Below are 23889 nucleotides of genomic sequence, written 5' to 3'. Positions count from 1 at the left end.
AATAAATACATTTTATTAAGGCAAAAGTAACATTGAATGCATTAACATTACAAAAACAGAGTAATAATAAGACATTTTTAAAAAGGCAATACGAGTGTTAAGCCAACAAGTGACAAAAGCATTAAGACCATACGACTTAATAATCGTTTACGTCAGTAAACCAAAAATGACAGCGAATTTTTCAGCAGATGAAAAAGATGTCTTCTAAAATCTGACTTTCCTCCGGGTCGAGCAGTGAAGGCCGGCTAGAGCCGAGGGGTGACAGAAGGCTCCTATGAGGAAGTGAAGGTGTGATGAAACTCTTCTGGGATGAAGGGTTGATTCTGTACCTCTCTTGGTTGGATTCAGGGCTGAATATGTCTAACAGCTCCATCAAAGAATCATCCAACCTGACAAGAGGGGAGAAACAATCATGACTATGAAGAAATGTCATACAATTGACAGCTGTTTAAAGGACGAGTAGGATAAGAACTTAGCATTCGGAACGCTTTGTAAATGTGCACAATTACACGCTCCAAAATCACCCTGCACGAAAAAGAACCCTGTTGCATCTTACTAGACAAAAGAGTTCAAAGGCTTTGAGACACGTGGCCTCAGGGCACACACACAAAGCAGAGAGCGAGCAAGGCCTTCTTCTTCCCTGCTTGGAAAAGAAAACAGAATCGAGTGAAAAGATAAATAAAAGAATACATAGATTAAGCTAATAAAGATTCAACCCCTCAGTTGAGATGAGCACAGACCCGCACATTTCAGATATAAAACATGAATTCTAAAAGCATGCTCCACTGGCGCTGAGAACATAATTCACTCCTCATTCTAAACAGCATTGATTTGCATCCGTCCAGGAGAAGGGATGAGTGGGTATTGGTAGAGATGTGTGAGATGTGTGAAGCAGAAAAGCACATCACCCGTTGAGTGCATCTGACATATGAAAGCACTTTTTGCCTCATGGTCATGATATTTACAGAACACCAATGAGAAAGTGACAGGAAACGCACGTTTTGGGGTCTGCCGTCTTAAAAGTGTCTGCACCTAAACATTTTTTCACAGGAAAAAACAAAAAAACAAATCGAAGGTTGTCAGAACTTCTAACCCACACTATTATTGGGAAACACATTCGCTCCTTCGGAGATTCGGCTTCATAATTTCTGATATTTACATTTATTTAAGCAACTTATTCTGCATCACATCCTTCTCCAATAATATATATCTCACAGCTCCCACCCAAAGCTTCCATCCCGGCTCCCATACTGACAACTATGTTTGTATAGACCGGTGAATCTCTGCACAGGTAAGGTTGGGTTGGGAGGCTGATGGATTGATCCCCAGGGTGCAGAACACATGTTCTCACAGTCAGCTCTGTGGGGTTCCTGAGCACCTGTTCTCCCATCTTGCTGAAACTGATGAAGGTGCCCCAGTTCTGGAAGACATCCCGCATTCTACAGCTGCCAAACATTGGACTCCTCGACTTCCCCAAGGACCACAGACCAGTTGATCTCACTTCACACATCTTAAAAACCTTTGAGAGCCTGGTCCTCAGACGGACCACCTGGACCCACTGCAGTTTGTTAACTGATCCTGGACTCGGAAGGCAATCCCATAATGCACTGCGGTGAGCTAAGTGGAAAACACTCGTGCTTATTGATTCTGCCCCTGCCAGAAGCGTATTTATGCTAACTAGCTTTTAAAACACTGTCTAGGAAGCTCAGTAGCTTTTAGTACAGAGCTGATATCTTCCTCTACGTCTTCCTGCCGTTGCCACCCACCTGTTTCTTCTTTTTAAAACAAAGCCAGAATTTACCGCAAGTTTTCATAAACAGATCATGTTTACCTGCATATTGTTGGGTTTTTACTGGTAACCAGTTCAGTTTCTGTCATTTCCTATCATGGAAATTGTATATAAATGTACCATTTCAGGTACCTCCATGTGTTTGCAACATGCATCATAACTCTGCTTAACCTGTCAGGTACTATCATTTTTTTTCTTTTATTGCATTTAATTTCACAACTTAACCTCATGCACTCACAATAAAAAGTTCCAAATATCTCATGGCATTGTAACATATCAAGCAGCTTAATGTTCGTTTGCTTTTAAGCCTGAAACTTGAATCTAGATTTCATTTAAATTCATCCTATAACAATAGTACTAATGCCCAATCCCGGAGTCTCATTTCGTTACTAGAGCGAATGACAATCGATCCGATGATCCTTTCGCACATCCGCGAGAGCAGGAAAGAGAGAGGGCTCGTATTAAGGGTGGATGGCCAATGGTGTGGGACTCTGGCAAGGCTCCCTCTTGAAATGTGAAAATTAGCATTTTTATTTGTTGATTTATTTAACGGACAGGCCTCTCAAACAGCCATCCATCAACGTACGGCCCTGCCGATATGAATAATGCATCTCTTACCGCCGGTCACAATCTATAACAAGGCAAGGGGTAGGTGTAGTTCGGGGTGGGGGATGTTCGGGCGTCGGTAGTAGGAAATTGTCAGCGAGAATGCTAATGTGTTTGGCAGTTATATTTACCGAAACGCTTTCATTGCTTTTCATATGGTTCACTGGCGAATGACCACCAGACATTAATATCACTTAAGGGGAGGTTTCTAATCCCGATCGCTGTCTGTTCGTTCAACGGATCAGCTGGAGGTTAGGTACACAGGCCAGGAAGTCAAAAACAGACAGGCTCCAAGAAAGAGGAAAAGAGAGAGAGAGAGAGAGAGAGAGAGAGAGACAGAGGAAGAAATACTCCGATTCGGGTTCTACTCCAATAAATCCGAACAAAAGAGGGTTTATCACTTTCCTTTCCCTCAGACTCCAGTTATTTTACTGTTCTCATTAAAAATGTCCGTCACGCTCGGGTGGCCCTTTCATTTGTAGCCCAAACAGTAATATAAAATTCTAAATGACAAATACCGACAAAACCGCATGTCAATTTCCTTCCAATCAATAGTGAGCTGAGGGGAGGCACAGGCCACGGGCAGGAGCGCTGACATTTCTGAACTGCGCTTCTTTCGAAAGTGGACAGTTGAGAGTGGAGAGTTTACAAAAGATGGTCCAAGACTGCATAGGTTTATTTAAAAGAGGTTCATTTAAAATAGGTTGAAAACAGTGTTGCCAGATTGGGTGGACAATTTACAGCCCAAAGCCTCTCTAAAACCCACCCACCCAAAATTGAACTGCCAAAATAATGTGATCAAAATGTATTCCAATTTAAATCAACGATGATAATGACCAGTTAATCTCCTTAAAACGAAGTATGAAAAGATGACAAAATATAATAAAAACCATAATGCGCTTACCTTTGAGAGTTGCCATAACATCTGACAGAACTACAGTATGTCTTTCTTGAAGAATTGTATATATTGCAGAACATATAATGCAAAATTTAGCAAGTCCAGCAGCTGTCAAGGACGAGTATGCCAGAGCACAGTCTGTACAGTTTAAAGGTGTGCTGATGATGAACAGATGTAGTATAATCCCATTCCCATATTTAGTTTGATTTTTATTCAATCATTCAACTTTGCTCTAAATTCAGTTATAGTTATATTAACAAAGTCTTGGAGTCGTCTATCACCCCATGTGTAATCCATGTTTTGAGATTTGAGTTACTCTCCCATTGCCGTGAAACATACTGTATATGGACCACTTTGGCAGTGCGATCACTTTAAAGGTGCCATTCCCGTGATGCCAATATTCACAGTTTAGTTAGTGTGTAATCGGACTACAGCCCTTTATTTCCCGGGTACATGATGTCACTATTGTGAGTTTTTGGAAACCTCCGCCCACAGGAATATGCAAAAAAGGGGCGTGGCCTTCCCTAGAGAAAAGGAAGAGTTTCTGGAGTAGTGTTTTGGTTCTCAGAGATTGACACTTGACAGAGCTACGCGCACAACTACTTTCCCTTTCATCACAGTCCTACAACTGGTAATAAGAATTAAGCGACACACATTCAAAGGTAACTAAAGGTCGAATAACAGCTTCCATGACTTTAACATCGGCTGTGAAAGCTGTTCTGTGTAATACACTGATATTGTGTGTGTGTGTGCGCATACCTCTAAAACCCTTTTATGAAACGTCCTTTGAAGTCCTACTTGCAACTGACTTCTGGTCAATCTGCTTGCTTTATTATCCAACTTGGGTCCAATATAAAAAGCCAAAACTAACGCTTCTGTTATTAGTGTTAATACAACCGGTCTAATGCCAATTTGTCCGGTGTCATTTCCCTGCCCTAGTAGGGGAAAAAATAAGATCTCTAACAAAGATTGATGTTTGCACATGCACCAGCAGACCTCTGTTTAACCTCAACACATATGTACCATAAAGAGTAAATTCAGAAAATGTTAAAATCATTTTGAAATTGTCTGCGGATGTATTTATATTGTACTATTTGTAATAATACAAATTATTTAAAATAAAAACTCAACAAGCTTAAAATGAAGACTTCAAAAGATTTACATTTAAGCATTTAACGGACACTTTCATCCGACTTGTAAAAAGAAGGTAAAACATTTTTTTTCAACAAATTCCCCTGAACAATCCACTTTAAGATGCGTGTTGAATGTGCGAGGAGCAATTCCAGAGTGAACTAAATCAACGCACGGGTTCACACTGCTCGAGGTTAACACCACTCACAGAAAACCACCTGCATCACATTCAGTGAAATGTTATGATGTCTAGCCTCAAGAAAAGACAACATCAATAACCATTTTCATTTACATGCTTTTTTAAAAGCTCTTGTCCTTTTAAGCAAGCCTGCCGTACTAAAGCACTTGTGTATTGATTCAGCATGGGGTGATAGGGACGGTTGGTAGTTCTCCGAGAGTTTCTCCGGCGTCAGACCTGAGATGGTCCATCAGTCAGCCTGGCGGCAACAAGCCTCTCAGAAAAACAAAACGTATAAAAAAACGACACTTCATTGATTTCCGCAAATCGGATTTGGGTTTGAATAATGCAAAGAAACCCTTGCAGACGCTGAGCTACAGTAAAATATTTATCGTCCATGTATAAACTTTCCATGGTGCTTGTTAGCCAAAGCGCGGTCAACTTGTTAAGAGTTCATGCTCCCGTTTGGAATTAGTGTGCCGGGGAGATTTCCCATGATGCTCTGCTGCCATATCTTTCTGAATCAAATTGTGATTTGCATTTTATAGAAATACATTTAATTGAAGAGGGATTTCAGTTCCAATTTTGCCTCGTATGTTTGACTCTATGCTTCAAGTCGAAGTGAAAGGTGAATATGAATGCTACGGCTACTTGAAATTCAACAGTTTGACTGTTCATTAAGAGACACATCGCTGACCCAATCTTACTTCACATTTGGCCCTTCTCAAGTTCCCGGGTACATATTAAGTATACCGGAGTATTCGCTTCTCTGTCAGTTTTGACATTCTCTTTATATGCCTCCCACAAATATCATGGCTGCACACAAAGCAGTCTAATTTCCCCAGTCGCTGAAAAGTTCTGGCTTAACTAGAGACAAAAAGGAACATATTAATGCAAAATATTCACCGTAACATAGCTGGAAAAGAAAGACAACTACTTTTGAAGTCCGTTTATTTTCCTTAGGAAAAAAAAGAGAAATGCGCCTTACAAATGAGTTACAAATAATCTGCATTTTTCAGAGATGGCCCGCTTAAGCAAGACACGCTTTTGCTCTCGCGATAGAGGTTGGAGGACGGAAAAAAGACATGCTGTCACATTAATTACCTTTCCACGTTAAAAGAAAACGGTAATGAGTTTCCTTCCCCATCCCAGAGTGTGTCTCGCACTAGCGGTCAGTGATTCATTCTCTGCCTCTCTCTTTCTCATTAAGCTGAGGGAGGTGGCGCGTTCTCGGCCCGGACTGGAAGACTCGCTTCAATTACACCTGCTGCTGGGCCCTGCTACGCTAGCTAATGGGACTCAGCTTGGCTCCTGTCAGCCTCGGCGCTGGCCGGCAAAAATCTTCATTTAACTCATCAAACAGGACTCGCACTGCGTTCAGCCCGGACCAGCTTCCTCCACTGCTCCTGTCTTCCCTGTTTTATTTTGCTTCCCCCCATACATCACTGCCCCCGTCCCTCCTCTTCCTTGCATTAAAACCTCTATCACATAGACTCCGAAAACACAATTAATACACAGGCTTGGCTCCTGCTGTACTGTTAGTCCAAAATTGCTGTCATTTCCCTCTTTTCGCTCCCGCTGGAATTGAACTTGTTAAATTGTATTTACTTGCAGGGGGCCTTTGAGTTTCCGAGAGCGGCTTCTCTCTAGCATGAAGATGTTTTGTTTGAACTACAGCCTCTTTGCTGAATCAGAGCGGGTGTTGAGTGATTGTCAAGGGCCAAAATTTTATGTTTGCGCATCTAAAAATACACAGGTTCCTGCATTTGTTTTGCATGATCAGGACAAGTATCTAGACTGAGATGAATTAATGCATGTAGAATAATCCTGTCTATGTCAGAGGAAACCTTGATGGACGCTTTAACTCACCTTGAGACCTGTGGAGTGCTGGGAAGATCAAGAGGAGGAATTGTGGGAAGAGCAGATGTCCGGACGCATTCGGGAACCACAGGTGAGGTGGCCATATCCTTCCTGCTAATGGACATCTCTACAGGGAGGAATTGAAAGGATACTTTAAAGGAAGTCACGCGAAAACAATAATCATTTGGCAAAAATAAAAATCAGGAAATACGGAGATACAAGGTTTCAGAAGGACAGTAGCGATATAGAGTTTTTCTTATACATTTAAATACACAAAACAATTCCCAACATACCATGAGAGGGCTTGTGTGCAGGTTGCTTTATATTCTCGCCGAGCTCTTGTGACTGGTTATTACTTAAAGGCTGTGGAACACTTCCCTGCAGAGTATGTGACTCGCCCTCTCCCTTTTCACAGCTGAACAACAGAAAAAGCAAGAAATAGATCTATATTTTAAAACGTTCAATTGTTTGAGAGTGTGTTGTTTTAGTCATTCCATATACATTCAGTATTGAAACTAAGCTCTACCTGTGTGCTCCTCTGTCCACTTTAAAACTCGACTGCGGGCCCTCAATAATATCCCAGGTACCATTTTGAAGTTTCTCTGAATCTGTTGCTTGCTGAAGCCTTTAAAAGAGCATACAAAGTAAGACATATTCATTAACAAAATTAATTACAAAGAAACATATTTTTCGAATAATGTGTCATACCTGCTGATGTGAAGGTATGACTGCCGGAGCTGTTGGTTCTGTAGCAAAAGTTTATCTTCCTGTAGAGCCAGCCTGGCTTGAATTCTCTCTCTCTCCACCTCCAGCTGTTTCTTCTGCAGAAGCAGACGATGACGTTTCTCCTCCCAATTCTCCTGACGTGACGGAGTCGCTCGATCGAGTATGATCGCCCCGCTCAAGCTGCCGTTCTCCGCGTGTTGGTGCTGATGAGAGAACCTGGGTTCGGGATCACCACTCAGCCTCGAGCCATCACAAGTTAAAGGCCTCCTGTTGGAGAATCTGCCTCCGACGTCTGAACATTCATGATGGGTGCATCTGGGGTGGACTTCACAATTCTGCTCATCACTGCAGGTGGGTCTATTAAAAGTTTCAGATGAGGATGAGCGAGCACCTTCTGCTGAACCGCCTCTATCTTTTCCTGAAGAAGGTAAGTCCAAGTACGAGCCATCCAAAGCGGTCCCTCTCCGTCCCCCACACCAAGGTCTCCTGGGCCCTGCCTCGCTGCTTGAAACCTGCGGGATGGCGCAAAGGTAGAGAAAGCGTGTCTACATGTCAACTTTGACCTTTAAATAATGTGGCACAAAGGTGGCCGCCAGCACGGGGAGTCTCTCCGAGAGGACAGACAGGCTCAAGGTCAATCACTGATAAGATAAGCATTCAGGACAAAGGAGAATCGTTGGTCTCTGAGGGGACAGAATTGGGGCGCTGACTAATTCAAGAGGAGGTCGTGAAGCATGTAAACATACATTACTCAAAGCCAAGGTTCCAGAGAGGACAAGCTCATTTCCCTTATAGCAGCTTGAGGATAAAGGTGAACAGGGTGCATAATATATGTCTTTGTCGGAACTAAAACAATACAAGTGTTTCAATAGCTGCTGATCCAACACAAATAACATATAATGTTATAAAGGACGAGTCTGAACGTCCAACCAATCATCCAACAATGGACTAGCGAGGTTGACGACAAATGACCTTATCTACATTTTGTTCATTTTATTTACTCTGTAATATTTTTGGCCCCGGTCTTTTAAAATGCATGATTTGAGCATGGTGACAGGTTAACAGTAATGGATGCAATGAGTGTCAGCGCACTTAAACCTTCTTCAAGACGTCTCGTCTCTGAATTCATCCCCTTCAAAGCACCGCCATCAAAACACGGCTTCACTAACAAATTCACAACCTTCAACAAATTTCAAGACAATTACTGTCTGACTTCAAATTGGCTGCTGTGAGCAATGGTGCTATTATTGTGCATAATCCATGGATCTCTGTCTTTTATGAAGACTTTGATAGTTTGGTGCAATAAAAAACATGAAAATGTATCCTATTTATTTGCTGTAGACCTGTCAGTTATCCTACTGAAAGCAGCACTTACCATCCATACGTTTCTAAGCGGGCATTCACACAGGACGTGGCTTGCATTCAGTCTAAGAACATTTGTGTCAAAGTCAAGTTTTGAAATTATTCTGTTGAGCTTTGCACTGTTGTTTTTGTAATGCAAGAATTCATCCCGTGGCATCTGATATTTATCTGGTGGTACACCACTTTAATACACAGGACTTCTACAGCGCTGGAAAAAATGAGAGACCATTCCATTTTTCATTTAATCAGCTTTTCTAGATGTGTTTTGGCCATTCCAGTCCAGTGTCTGTTGAATTTCAATCAAATTAAACCTCACGAGTGACAAAGTCAAAGTGGAAAGACTGACAGTATAAAACTGTGATAAAAAAAATCACATAAAAAAATATTTCTCTATATTACCTAAATAAATGTATAATTATTACTGTTGTATTGCCTAAAAGTGAATATGAGCTTGTATCACAAAGCATCTTTTCAAATATTTTGACCTGATTCTCCAGTTTTCACCTTCTGCCAATACATGCAAATAGGAACAACATTTCTATTTGGAATTTGTAGAAAGTAGTTCATAGAATAAAACAAAATGATATTTTTACCTAAACGCGTACCTATAAATAGTAAATTCAGAAACACTGAAAATGGTATTTGAAATAATAAAAAAAAACATCTGCAGCTGTAGATCGACTTATGTAACTAGCAAAAAATTGTCCACATCTGCACACTATAAATTTGTATTATATACCTTCCTGCAGCTCATGCAGTAGAGCCAACTAGAAATGTCAAGGTCATAGGTTCCATTCCTAGGGAACTCATGAACTGATAAAAATGAATGCGCTGTAAGTCGCCTTGTATAAAAGCTTCTGCCAAATGCATAAAATATACAATGCACTTTAATTATTTACAACAAACTCACTCAGACTAACTGTGGTTATGGTGCACAATGAAAAACTGGGAGAAATTCAAATATAAAAAGAAAATAAGGAAAGAAATTCAGCACACACTTTCACTCGGAGCCACTTTTGGCCTCTCTCTCTCTCTCCCACACACAAACCAGCTCTCTTCGAGTACTCACCGTGCTGTGGGAGCAGGACTGATTGAGCAGGGTGATAGACCTGTTGAGTTTCTCTTGCTGTTGGGAGAGGTACTGTTGATAGAGTCCCAGCAGCTCCTGACACTCTCTGTACTGCTGCTGTAGGCCTGTGACGCGGGTCAAGGGTCAACACGCACTGAATAACTCTTCCGCTGTTTCCACTTACGCTAAAACTCTCTCTACTTTTACGCTAGACACGGTAATCCATTTCCCCCAATGTAGTGTTGCCAGCTTAATGCTGAGTAGGCAGGAGACTTTATAACAAAGCCTTCTTTAAAATCCTTCTTTAAAGAATAAAAATGGTGCCCCAAAGGTATCTGGTACCTGTAAAAACAGCTGTACGCTACGGTAAAAACCCACATATATCATTTAAAAAGCCCAGAGCTAAAATAAGCCATGATAGACAAAACAAATACCTTTCTGCTTCTAAAGTCTTCTAAGATGTTTTTTAACATGATTTAGTGAAGCTCAAATCACAGAAGAGTCTTTTATAATAATGGACTAGCGGCTTGCTGCTTTGTGTCCTAATGGCCTGTTCACCAAAGACAAAATACATCTCTAAGAATGCCTTCACATGACTTCTAAATTAAATAAATAAATCATTTTTAATCAAGATTTTTTTGAAGGTTGGATTTAAACAATGTACAAAAAATACATCTAATAAATCCATACAGATCATATTACAAATTATATAAAATATGTTATACAAGTAAATATTTTAATGTGTTTCTTTGTGAGAAGTAAACGGAAATAAAATGATTGTTTTAAATGACTGATTTGATTTCAAATTAATTTATTAAAATATGTACAACTTATAAAATAATGGAATAAATCTTTTAAAAAGTATATTAAAATATCTAAAAAGTTTAAAAAAATGATATATATAAATAATATAATATTTATAATATGATTTAAGTTAATAAATACTTAATAGTTAACTATTTTTATTAATCCTAAATATGATTCTGAACTGCGCTAACCTTGCTACAAAGCAAGAAAGAAACATATTTTAAAATGATCTTGTATTGTTTACATCAAAACATCCTATAATACAAATCCAGTGCTCAAGTGAAACTAAATCAGGAACAGTTTGAGGAAATATAAGAAATTTCTTAATGGAGAACCTGACTGCACTTTTATGCCCATATATCAAGAGGAGCCAGCCAGACTCCTAGTCCAGCTCCTGACATTTGAGTTTCTCTGGCTCAATCCCAGCAGCCAATACCTAGAGTCATGTTTGTGACTTTTGAAACGTGCGGACGGTGAAGAAGAGCGGAAACAGCACAGTTGTGGACACAGAAGTGTTTCTTCAGAGCAAAGGCTTCACACGCTCCTCTATACAAGTCTGGCCTGATAGAGGCGGGCATGATGCCAGGCTAGGAGACACAGAGAGCTGGCACACATGCAGGACCAGCTCATCTGAGCTGGACCAGAACTGCATCCACACCGGCTAATGACAGCATGATGTACGCTTGCTCCCTCACACCCTCTGCAGAAATCCATTCGGTAGATCTAATTTTCCCCAAAACAATTGAGGCAATAGAACTTTTTTTGTCTGTTATTAATAATCGTCCCGGCACCCGCTCAGCTATCATCGTAAAACCTCAAGGCCCAGGAACTCTGGAGAAGCAACACAGATCAAACCGTCTGAAAGTTAGAAAATGATAGAGATTATTTATAGGCTTCGTATCTCTGCCATTACTGTGTCAATATGCCCTAAATCCTCGTCCTGCTCAACAGTCTCACAATCCAATACTCATAAAATCAGCATGGTAAATCGTACCTAAAAATCAAGGCTTGGTTTTGAAGTCTCTATAATATTCTATAGATAACGGAAACAAGATGTAAAAAGGTGCACCACTCCAAACCAAAGCGATGACAAGAAAGGCAATGCATCCAGTGATCCACTTGGACTTTCTTCCTTCGGCAAAATACAAAAGAAGATATTTTGAAGAATGTTGGTAACCAAAACCAATGGGGGCATCTTTTTAAAACATCCTATTTGTGTTCTGCAAAAAAACCATACAGGTTTGAAATGACTAGAGAGTGAGTAAATGATGATGTTTTTTGGTTGAACTATCCCTTTAAGGACTAATTTTACCACGTTGCAAGAATTATCGTAAACACACTGATGTAAAATCACAAATTTTAGAAGATGCATTAATAAATAAATATCCTATGATCCTATTGGATGATAAACAATTATAAACGATTTGGTTGTTTATATAAATCACCAGTCAAATGTTTGAACACACCTACACTCTTTTTCATATAACTATCTTTCACATTTTAGAATAATAGACAAACTATGAAGTAAAGAAATGCAATTATAATCAAAAAAGTTTGCTTGTTCAAATAAGACATTTTAATATATTATAGCTTTGCTTTTTTAAGAATTTGGAATGAGTCCCCATGCATACTGGAAACTTCTTGACTCCTTTTCCCCCTCACTCCAAGATCCAATGTAATTTTTTAATTACATTTTTTTTGTAAAGAAATTCATGCGCAGGCACAATTTATATTCGGTTATAAAACTACTTTCAAGCATTTATGCATAAGGCATTAAAACAAAAGGTTTGAAAGCCCATAAAAAAAACCTAATTTAAGTCAACAGTGTTCAAACTTTTGAGTGGTAATGCACAAGCGGCCACAAGTGTGTGTTATTTTCAAAGTGCCTCATCCAAACAAGATGAGCATTTACATTAATTTTACATTTGCTAAATCTGACAAATGCATTAATGTAATGCAATAAAGCAAAAACCAAAGCAAAGCTTATTTTTCTGCTTCAGGCCACTGAAAGAAAGACAAAAATACATTATCCGTGCAACATCAAACTTTCCTCAAAACAACTTTTAAAAATTGAAAATCTGTGTTAGAAGAAATAATATCTTATCATATGTTTATTTTAGCTCATCTAAAATCATTAGCAGTGAGGCAATGTGCAAAATGGACCCTTCACCATAGATAGACCTCTCATTTGTAACGAGAACGGAGAGCCTGTCTCACAGATACAGCACATCGCATGCAGGCATCTACCTCCCAGCTGACGAGAAGCTTCTGATACTCCGATAGACAGGTTGGGCGTAAACACACATATTAATACATTAACAGAAGGGCGTGGAGGAACGCTCAGCGCCTGGTAATCTGGAGCGACTGGAGCGGGACTGATAAGATTCTCTCCTGCGCCCCGCCGTGCAGGCACCTCTGTTGGCTGACGGCCAATCAGAGCTCATCGCGAGGGCCTACATCGGGAGAAAAGAAAGCTGCGGGCATGATGTCTCCACCCCCATCCAAAAAAACACAAAATCAGAGTTTGCATTCGATATTTCAGACAGGCGCTGTCAACATGATTCACTCCCCTGTCAAACCGTGCAGAAATAAAATAATGAAATCCACCTCAAGGTAGAACTAAATCGTGCCGAAGAGAATATTTTACAGGGCCACGTGCCTCAGATGTGGACTCTGCGTGCGAGGAAGTTGTGATGCAAATCAATTTAAGGACAGTTTGCACAACTGCACGCTTCCATTTAAATAACGGCAAAATTGGTTCGCCAAGCCACTGATGATTTCATTATTTAAATATCATGAGACTTCATTTACCGCGGCATGCGGTTTATTACTTCTATTATCAGTATGTCTGGAAAGGTAATTGCTCATAAACAATATGCGAGTAGCGGGTTTGTGATGAAGTGTTATTTATTTTGCCCAACATATGGATCCAAGAGCGTAGAGCAAGTCAAACAAACTATTACAAAAAGTCTTCTATGGCTCTGATTCATCCACAACGTTCAGAAAAATGAGCATGCAAACTTCAATAAGATTAATGATATTGATGAATGCATTCAGCTTTTTCTTTGTGTCTTCTACGGTTCTTGATGTAAATTCCTTGTGAAGAACAAAGATTGTGAGCTTCTCTGTAATGGAATCTAGCGCTCGGAGACATGGTGTAGAATGCCAAAGACAGGCTTGAGAAAATTCTAATTTAATTCCTTACACGAGCTTCAAATTCTTCCTACGCACAGAATGTAAGTTGTAATTTTTTCCTCCACCTACGTTTCGATGCGCGAGGAGATATTTCCTCTTGATGATCTCAAATGAGATGGAGGTGACTGCCTGGACGATTATTCTCTACAAAGTCCGTTTGTCTTTAGATTCCCCCTTGACCTTTAAGCACAACTGTGTGAGCCAGCATCCGTCTGATATCTTTAGAGACTGCCTTACCTCCATAGGGGGCGATCTTACAGTTTGTCTTGCACTAAAATCTCTTTTTAATGGAGTTTAGAATTTTAGTGGAAATGCCAGGCCGCAGAGCCAAAGTGCAGTTAATTGAGTTGAGCTCGCGTAATTTCAGAGCCCTCCTGCCAAATCTGCAATTTAGCGGCCTGCGATTACTCTTCATATTTCACAGCGTTGGGCGGAACCAATGTCTTTCGACCAGAGAAGAATCACACGACAAGAGCTGGCAGGGCAGCAAGAATAAAAAATGAAAACGTCAGAACAGTGAGAAGTTAGTGGTGTGCCAGCCCGATGACAGGTTGGCACGAGAAGAAACCCACGTAGTTCCCAGCGGTCATGTGATCAGCGCCAACCCTTTCAATTTCAAACGAAAATAAAAAGCAGCCTGACCCAAACCAAGGACGGGTCCAATCCCTGAACATGAAAACTGGCATCTATAATGGTAAATATTACACAGAGACAAATGACAAACAAGTAATTTGATCCCAAGCAACTTCTATTTACGAAAGAAAAACCTTGATGTACAACATGCCAAGTCTACCTTTGCCGAACATTTAATGCCAAAGAAAATGAATCCTCAATCCTTGAAACGTGGGTGTAATTTAAAACCATCTCAATGACATCCTGTGGTTATGATTCCCCTAAAGCAGTCACGACAGAGCCAAACATTGCTCCAGTGCTTAGACAACACTGCCCCCTGTTGGTCTATAACACAAAACAGCCCTTCAATTTCATGTCACACTCTAAATTGTGTTGACTGTGATTTGAGTCACCATGTTTTAAAATGCATTAGTCTGTTCGAATTACTCACACAGCCACAAATGTCTATCATTCCACATAAATATTGCCAGAAGGCTGACAGCTCACTGACTGGCAAAAAACCATAAGCAATGCAAATGTAGTTTAAAAGGAATGTTTCTATAGCGTATGTAGAAAGGATACTTTCTCTCTCTTGTATAATGAGTTGGTTTTGTTGCTCCAGCTGATGGATTTGTTTCTCAAAGGTCTCCTGTTCATCCTTGAGCTTCTGTACAGACTCCTCCTTCTCTTCACTCACTCTGAAATGGCAAACAGATTTCAAGAACTTTATCGTATCAGATATTTAATTCTTTATTCAGAAGTAACATATAACAAGAACTTAATCGTTAATTCAGAGTAACATGTACCACAACATAATAAAATGAGATATCTGCAGGGATTTGACCTGGCCAGTTCCTGGATAAGATTGGCAATCCGACGCTTGTCCTCTGGGCAAAGGTCCTTCAGAGATGGTTTACTTGTGGTTTGAGCAATGCTGGAAAGCACCTACAAATAAAACAGAAACTTCACTTTATTGTCAAAGAGGCCATTTGCATTTTGGGTACATTTCAGTGCTTGCAAAGTGGTGCTTGATATAGATTTGGCACAATTCAGTAAGTTGTACCTAAATATGAAAAAATTATAACAAATTTAAGTTGTATTTACATTAAAGTGCCATGAACCGGAAATTGCGGTCGTTTTTACTTCTACTTGTGAAATGGAATTTTGAATGAGAAAATTAGTGGCCATGGTTTGCGTCTTCTGTCTTGTTTGGATGAAAACAGCCGCTGCATTTTGAAATGGAAGCAGACTGACAGTTAAAGGGGAGGAGTTAAAAGATGCTAACATACGTCATCTAAGATGGATAGTCATTACAGGACAGATGTTTTTAACTGAAGATGATGAGGGCACACGATTTTTAAAAAGAGAATGACCCACATTGATAAACTATTTACAATAAACGCTGCAATATTTCATGAAAAGAAAAAAGGTTCACTGGGACTTAAAATAGTTTTAAGAAACTATCTTCATAGATAAGCTAGAGCAGTTAAAATGCAAACAAGCAGCCAGAAAGGATGAGAAATTCTTAAATACTATTTAAGCATAAGGAAGGATAAATATCTTGGTATTCTTGGTAAGTTGGTTGAGAGATCCCCCCAGTGTGGGCTGAGGTTACTCTTGACACTGTGCGATAAATACGATTCACATTATTTAAAGACCTTTACCTGTACTGTAAATTATGTGTTAGACGAGATAACCATCAGTAATAAGTGTTTGTGAATATTTGTATATCATTACATACTGACCTGGCCAGAAGTGAGAAGAGGAGCCAGTGCTGGTTCTTGTGCAAAAGTAAAGGTTTTTGATTTGTCTTCATTTAAGAAAGACCTCTGAACAGAAGCGTTTCCTACTGATGTCTCAGGCAAACGTAAACCTGGTTTCTTTCCACTTTTATCCACACAGCCGGATTTCCTTTTAATCTTTCCTTCTGTATTATTTGCAGAACCGAACTTCGGAGCTGTGCTCCTGTTCATCCCTATAACAGAAATGTAGACAGTTTTCAGTCATCATACACAGAACGTTAGGAGGGTTGTGTATCTAAATCTCACCTGCAACAAGAGCCATGGACTGCTCCTCGTCTGATTCTGATCAAGTTAAAGAAACCACGTGACCTAAACTGACAGCTAATAGTTTACACGAGCAAAGGAATTGACATTTATTCCCACGACATCATAAATGACAATTATGAAAACAAAACTTTCAAAACTCTGATGAATTTAGTGATGGTGAAAAAGACGTATCAGATCGCCTAACGTTAACCTATATGCTGAACGTATAAACCTTGTAGAGAACTTCACTGTACACTGCAACCTAGACAACAAACAGTACTACATAAACTACTTACTAAGTACATTTCATAAAAGTTCTTACTATAATAATAATAATAAACGGGAGTGCTTTCATTTAACCATTACAAAAAGCACAAATATTGTTCAATGCAGTGAAAATGAAGCTTTGTGTATTTACAACTAGTACGTTAGTTGTTAAGTAGACAATGGAAATACGCTAACAGGCTAGAGCCCCCTTGCCGTTACACAAACATTGGCCACTTTTGATCAACTTCTGCTATGTTTAGACTAGCTAAACACAAGACAACGTGCTAAAGTGTAACTTTAAATACTTCCACAAAGACTCAACAAGCAAGCAAGTAAAGAAATGTAAAGATACTGTCACGAATCCAGTAAATTCCACTGCCATTAACGCCATCAGCACCCGCCGCCATATTGAAACAACCGCCACTTCCAGATTCCGTGACAACGTCCCTCCCCTCTTTCATCGCTGGTCATTTTAATTGGTTGACCATAACACGCAGCTTGCTATGCTACCGAACGCTATTGGTCGAACCGCACGTCTGTCATATTCTCGGCCAATAGGAGCTGATAACTGTAATGTTTTGGTTCGGCGTACTTGGCAACCTCAGCATCCGTCGGCGTGACTATGCAGAGAGTTATGAATGAATCGGATGTGTGATTTTTGGACTTTGCAATGGAGGATGCGAGAGATGACAGGACGTTTAAAGGGTTTGTTGACAAACTCACCCTCGGTATTACCCGGGTTTTAGGTAAGATGGCTGAGCATGACGTATTTAGGTAGTAGTAACGTTATTTAGCCTGATTATCATAGCAAGATCAAGTGTTTCTAGATACGCATAGAGGTTAATATTCTTTTGCATGTATAATATTGACCAGAGAGTCTTCCGGGTGTGCTGGACGTTCGATTCGCAGAGAAAGCCCCTGCAGAGAAACGATACCTTTTGTCCTGGGAGCAGGTACGAAGCTATATCAATATCTATACATTATTCTCATTACGTAACTTTGATATGTTCACACGAAATGAACTCATGTTTTCTAGAAAAACAATTGTGCTTTGCCAGAGGATCTGAAAGATTTCTATCTTACAACGGATGGATGTACACTTAACTGGAGCTCCAAGATGGAAAGTGAGATGATGCACTCCTAAACACATTCTACCTATTCATCTATTAAATTTAGATTATTATAGACATCACTGCAATGCATTGTATTGTTTTGGACTACTAAGTAGCCCTATTTGTGTCTTTCAGATGAAGTGGTCTCAGTAGGTTGCATGATGGTCAACAGTGTTGCTCAGCTTCGCCCTCTGCTGCAGTCGAATGTATATTCCCTTCCCAATGCACCTACTTTAGCTGATCTCGACTTTGATAATAATGAAGATGGTACGGTTTTCTCGTGTTTTGATGTATTTTAATGCGTTAGGTTTAGAAAAAGGTTTACCAATTCCTTTTTTATTTGAAGACACTGAAAAGCAATTGATCCTTTTTTTAGAATCTGATGGTCCAGAAAAGCCTCACTTTGATTTTCACAGTCGAATCTTTGAGCTGGATTCCTGCAATGGTAACGGTAAAGTCTGCCTGGCTTACAAGAACTGCACTCAAGGTATTCAAACATTTACTTAATAAGCTATTCGAGATTGTGTACAAAATGTAATTTTAACATATCATACATGGCTGGTTCTCTCTCTAGGTGTAATGGCCCAGCAGTGTGAGATGTGGTTTTTGGATCGTTCTCTTTTCTGGCATTATCTTACCTCTTCCTTTACTGCTTACTACCGGCTTATGATAACATATTTGGGACTTCCTGAATGGCAGTATAATTTTACTCCATATGGCCCTAGTCCACAAGCTAAGGTGAGAAAGTCTACTTTAATCAGCGGGGGCATTTTTCTTGTCAATAAGATCTACTGGGTTACGGTTTAAGTTTTTTTACTTATATTTAAGTAAAATAGGGATGCGAAATTATGACTTATTTAGAAAATATATGAGAAAATAACATGTAACATATGCAATCCAACATATTCAATAACATATTTGCAAACATACAGCATCAACTTTATTGAACTAAAGTCAACATGAAACTAAAAACTAGAATCAATATTCATTCATTCAATGACCAAAGCATTTTACTGATATTACATTTCTTTTGTGTAATTCTTAGTCTTTAAAGGGGTCATATTGGATGGCTAAAACAAACATTATTGTGTGTGTTTGGTGTAATACAGTGTGTTTACTCAGTTCACGGGTAAAAAAAAAAAATTTTCACATACCGTGCATTACTGTTGATCCTCTCTGTCCCACCTTTCTGAAACGCCTCGATTTTTAACAAAGCTCATCGTTGGGAATAGCGCTGTGTGTTCTAATTGGCCAGCTACCCATTGTGTTGTGATTGGCCGAATTACTCAAGCATGTGGAGGCCCTTGCCATATTCGGAACATCAGCCTTCGAAGCATATTGACAGCTGATAATGTCACCTGTACCATGTGAGTTCAAGCCCGTATATGATCCAGTAAAAAATATATGACCAAGCAGATTATTAAACTTTACCAGCACGACTTTGCCAGCAGAGCGTAACAGATCGGTAAGGTACAAACATGTTGTATACAAACATTATATACAAACATATAAAGACTTATATTTACTTTTTTTGTGTGACATCACACTGCAAGGGAGAACAGTCAGATGATACCAGGCTGAATCCAGCTCCTGGGGGATTCTGCCTTGTAAATATGAAACAGTTTCATTTGTGATCGTAGGACTGACAAAAAGGTTACGTTTGAATAGTCACCATGACATGGCGGCGGCAACAAAAACACTATAGCGGGGTATAGAAATGTTGGGGCGTGTTTAAACGATGCGTTTATTGCAGGTTTGAATGAGCCTCCGCTTTTAAATAAAACATCTCTTATTGTTTGAAACTTTATTTTTTGCTCTATATTCATGAACAACTTGTAACACACAAAAGATACGGGAAAACACAAAATCGCATCATAAGACTCCTTTAACTATTTGGGAACAAACACCTACTTTTTACAATGCAGTCAATTCCCATTGGAGTCCTATTCTACATTATTTCATTGAAGTGACCGGTTAAACCCATTTGATGGCCTGGATCTAACATTCACTTTGTCATTTTGTACATTTAACTTTTTTGATACAGCAATGGGCCGCCCTCTACCAACCTCTGACCTTCCATACTGACCGTCATCCAGATGCATCCTGCGATTCTGTACTAAACAAGCTGGACCCGACCAAAGCATTCCGCGGTAAACCCAAACCACCCACCCCCAAGAAGAAACAGCCGGCACAGGTTTCAGCATCAAAAGGACAGGCGGTGTCAGGAAGGCACAGCGTTAACATTAAACGATGACTTTGCCATAATGTCAAAAGCCATTGTAATGTTCTCTCATACACGCATGCGGACTGAATGGCTGTGCCCTTGATATTTATTAAAGATCTGACACTGGCAGTCCCTATTTTTCAATAGCTTATTTCTTTATAGCTCAAAAACCTTGGACATGCATTCACTGAGAAAGTTGACCTGAGAAAATCACCTTAAATGTAAGTCTCGCAAAGCGTTCGTTACTCATGACCGGCCTGGGAACAGTCTAACTGGTCTTATTGGAAATGACCCCTATAAAATTCTTGGTCCCTAAACTGAAAGTGAAACTTCATACGCATATATCTGTGCTCCCATTCTTGTATTTGTCAAGAGGAACACATTCATGATCATTTTTAGGCAGCGTCTCTGTGCTACCGCGATGAGGGTGGTGTAATTCTACAAAAGCTGTGTAGATTAAAGCCCCAATCACTCCTCCAAATAGGGGTGCCACTACAGGTACCCACCACCAGCCATTACCTGCCCTGGAAAGAGAGAGAGAGAATTATTATTTACTGTAAATGACATGTTGAACTGTAAATGGGTATGTGATCTGATCTAACACAGTAAAACTTCCTGTTGTTGACTAAAGCCAAAACATCCGGCCTGATGTTAAGTCAAGCATGTCAAGAAATCAAGTCTTAGTACAGATGGAATCTTTTATTGCAACTTTATTTACCTGAAAACCTCAAGACCCCATCCTGCCATCAGTGTAAAGATTCTTGGCCCCAGGTCTCGTGTGGGGTTGATGGCATAGCCACTGTTGCTCCCCAGAGAGATTCCAATAAGAAGCACCAGGACCCCAACACCTACAGGTTCCCCACCGGGTACCACCGGCCTGTTTCTCTGATCAGCCAGAGCCATCAGACACAACAGGAGCATGGCGGTTCCCAAAACCTGGTTTAGTATACAAGATCAATATTTTATTCTATTTACAACCACAGGAATACTGAGATTGTATTACTGCATAAAAACTCTTACTCTAAAAGACAAGGGTCTCTAAGATTATTAGGTTTCCGGATCATAATTTTAGTACGCTATAGTTAACATTCTTTTTAAGTACCTGGTCAAAGAATCCAGTGTAGATTGAGAGGTAAGGGGCCGGATAGGTTGCAAAGATTCCAGCTGTTGCTTTTGGGCCGGACACCGTGAAATTTCCCCCGCAGTAATGATGTATAGCATCTATAAAGCAAACTATACATGTGAGCAAAGAAACATTGTAGGATTTTAATAAACCCATATACTATACTAACAGTCAAGAAAATAGAATGAGTATCTGCCCACCCACCGTAGTATGTTAAAAAAACGGTCCCCGCCGCAAAGAATGAACCCAGGAATTGAGCGAAGACATAGAGAGGAAGCATCTTCCAACGCAAACGGCCAAACACACACATTGTGAAAGAAACAGCTGCGTTCATATGAGCTCCTGTGTGAGAAGAAACATGATTGTTATTATTCAGAATATTTAGCCACCGAGTGTCTGGGGTCGATATGTGGGTGTTGTCTTACCTGACACCTTTCCGCCAATCTGAACACCCATAGCCACACCAAGTGCAAAGCCGATGTTTATGCTGAGATACTCTCCGAATGTACCATTTCCGGTAACCACCTGAGCGACAGAGCCAAGTCCAAACACCTGGAATTAAACAACAGTGTTTTGGATAAACTAATAAAGTGTAAAAGTCCACAGCTTGAAATATTTAAAAACTAGAACTAATAAATGATCTAATTCAGACATGATAATGTGAGCTCAAGTCATTTCTCAGATGGAGCTAGTGTTATGTTAAAAGGATTGTCCTTTTACATGAGAGAAGATTTTTTGAGAGATGTTTCAGTGTAAATACAATGGAAGTCAGTAGGGGCTATTTTTGTTTGGTTACCGACATTCTTCAAAATGTCTTCTATTGTGTTCTGCAGATAAAAGAAATGGTTTGAAATTATACGTTGGTGACTAAATGATGAAATAATTTTTATTTTTGGGTTTCCGTGAGAAGGTGGTCTTAATGTTATCAAACACTTTCACTGGAGGATCCCTTCAAGGTCTATGATTCTTTGCTTGTGTTTTTGTATTTGACACGGTCACTCTGATTTCACTAGTCAATGACAGAACATGTGATATTAGCCAATGTTTCTTAAAATAGGATTTATGGCCTGATCCAAATGTGAGGCTACTGACCAATCGTGCTGCGTGTGTGTGTGCAAGTACACAATGCTTCACTGAATCCAACTGAAATGTTTGGAAAGAATAAATAAAAACAGAATCACTCAACAGTAACATAACACTGAACCTTAGCATCGTCACACAATGAAACTCATTCAAAACTATTTTTGACAATAAAAGTGACTATTAGACAGCATATTTACTGTCGCTTACCATCATGCTGAACGTGCAGAGGCCCTCTGCCAGGAACACACGAATACTTTCATTTTTTATCTTCAACATAGACACAATAGTTTGTGGCACATGGCCTTGAATTCCATCTTCCTCCATTATGATGACTTTCTGTATCATACAGAAATGATGATACAGATTCTTTTCTCTCTTCTTTTAAAACAAAAAAGGTATTTTCTCAGTTGTCGAGGTTGGTCATTCAAGTTCAGGCTCTTTGAACGGATGTCAATCTTTGGTTGCATTGTAGTCAGCTGAGCAGTGTCTATTTATACAAATCTACAGGCCCCTCCCCTCTAACACATGCATATCCTCTAGTGACCTGGGGTTGGGGTGCGAGGGGGGTACAGGAAAAGAGTCCCTAATGCATGAGAGAATTATAACAGGCTTGTTGTGTATGTGTGAAGTGAGGTTACAAAAGCTTTTGGTATATCAATCATAGAGTTTAGTAAATTCAAACTTTTTCTTATTTTTTTGATACAGTCAAATCAGATAATTATTTGACAAATAATCTGCGATTACGTTCAGAAAGTCATTAAACCCATAGAGTCCTGTTACATGACTGATTTGAAGCACTAAAACGTTTTTCTGTACTCTGTACTTTCAATATATTTTATTAGTTCACTGACTGCCAGAGGTTTTGTACTTGTCATAAAGATTGTTTATCTCTCACTGGTTCACTCATTGGATCATGTTCACAACACTGGTATACATAACTAATGGAATACCAAAGTAAATTCAATAATATTCATTATCTAGAACAGATGTCCAATTCCGTTCTAGTTTTTAAATAGAGACACCACATACATTGTTCTGTGCATTTACAGCTCTAATGTAACAGGTAGGCCTACCTAAAATCTAAATATAAAATAGACTTCTAACATTATACAATACATTTCAGATTATTTCAAGTTATGGACTGTAACATGTAATAAAAAACAACCAAAAAACAAAATGCTAAATTGAGTGCAAATTATTTTCTGTGCATAGTCTTCACATGCTGATCATATTCCTTAGAGAAGGTTTTTAACTAAAACTACAGGGATTTGATTTTAGGTTTCTACAGTACACGTGAGACCTTTCCTTCTATCTGGGCTTGCAAGGACACTTTCTGCATCTGGTGTGCTGAGATAGCGCCTCTGTGCTCATCTTAACCACCCGATACTCTGAGGCATAAACAAACACACACTCATACAAACCTAAAAATATGTTTTGTGGGCCAAATATGTTCTCCTGTAAATGGTAAGGGTACTGCATAATGATGACAACTTGATATCATACTTTGTGAGGTCGGAAGGTTTGGGAAAGGAAAGAACATTTGCTCAGAGCTGTCACAACTTCCTGTTCCAACAATCCCAGGTATGTGTGCACAGATTGATTCATGGAGTAAAAAAAAGGGGAAATATTACAAAAAAACTGTTAGCTCAAAGGAATGCTGAGCACAGCAGAAAACTTTCTAACATCCTACATTTCCTTTCTACTGTTGAGAGTGTTTCTTCAAGAACGTTCTAAATTAAAAAATAATAAGTGCATGTAGAACAATAAATGCAGTGATAATCCAAATTGTTTATTGACAC

At 39.5% G+C, this 23889-nt stretch overlaps 3 protein-coding genes across 6 annotated transcripts; 1 reads left to right on the top strand and 2 right to left on the bottom strand.

Moving 5' to 3' along the window:
• kiaa1328 (KIAA1328 ortholog) lies at positions 1-17086 on the bottom strand. 2 transcript variants are annotated; one of them, XM_079486212.1, is made up of 11 exons: positions 16901-17086; positions 16282-16317; positions 15979-16208; positions 15078-15178; positions 14816-14931; positions 9620-9744; positions 7171-7700; positions 6989-7087; positions 6756-6877; positions 6472-6589; positions 1-389 (listed from the first exon to the last, which is right to left on the bottom strand). In XM_079486212.1, exons 1-11 carry the CDS (start codon positions 17007-17009, stop codon positions 182-184), a joined length of 1794 nt encoding a protein of 597 aa, XP_079342338.1. In that variant the 5' UTR covers positions 17010-17086; the 3' UTR covers positions 1-181. The 2 variants fall into 2 exon arrangements, with proteins under 2 accessions (XP_079342338.1, XP_079342339.1); XM_079486213.1 differs by having other exon boundaries at positions 16282-16311; positions 16901-16989.
• Positions 17087-17104: 18 nt separating this feature from the next.
• On the top strand, positions 17105-20026 carry tpgs2 (tubulin polyglutamylase complex subunit 2). 2 transcript variants are annotated; one of them, XM_079486211.1, is made up of 8 exons: positions 17109-17294; positions 17422-17501; positions 17585-17672; positions 17796-17927; positions 18037-18147; positions 18235-18398; positions 18876-19027; positions 19705-20016. In XM_079486211.1, exons 1-8 carry the CDS (start codon positions 17219-17221, stop codon positions 19730-19732), a joined length of 831 nt encoding a protein of 276 aa, XP_079342337.1. In that variant the 5' UTR covers positions 17109-17218; the 3' UTR covers positions 19733-20016. The 2 variants fall into 2 exon arrangements, with proteins under 2 accessions (XP_079342336.1, XP_079342337.1); XM_079486210.1 differs by lacking the exon at positions 18876-19027 and having other exon boundaries at positions 17105-17294; positions 19705-20026.
• aqp7 (aquaporin 7) lies at positions 19459-22555 on the bottom strand. 2 transcript variants are annotated; one of them, XM_079486208.1, is made up of 7 exons: positions 22298-22555; positions 22100-22150; positions 21433-21559; positions 21212-21349; positions 20987-21105; positions 20603-20820; positions 19459-20408 (listed from the first exon to the last, which is right to left on the bottom strand). In XM_079486208.1, exons 1-7 carry the CDS (start codon positions 22433-22435, stop codon positions 20216-20218), a joined length of 984 nt encoding a protein of 327 aa, XP_079342334.1. In that variant the 5' UTR covers positions 22436-22555; the 3' UTR covers positions 19459-20215. The 2 variants fall into 2 exon arrangements, with proteins under 2 accessions (XP_079342334.1, XP_079342335.1); XM_079486209.1 differs by lacking the exon at positions 22100-22150.
• Between the last annotated feature and the right edge of the window lie 1334 nt (positions 22556-23889).

The sequence above is a fragment of the Barbatula barbatula genome (assembly GCF_947034865.1).
Source record: "Barbatula barbatula genome assembly, chromosome: 22".
NCBI lineage: Eukaryota > Metazoa > Chordata > Actinopteri > Cypriniformes > Nemacheilidae > Barbatula > Barbatula barbatula.
This window is presented reverse-complemented; position numbering and strand designations above follow the sequence as displayed.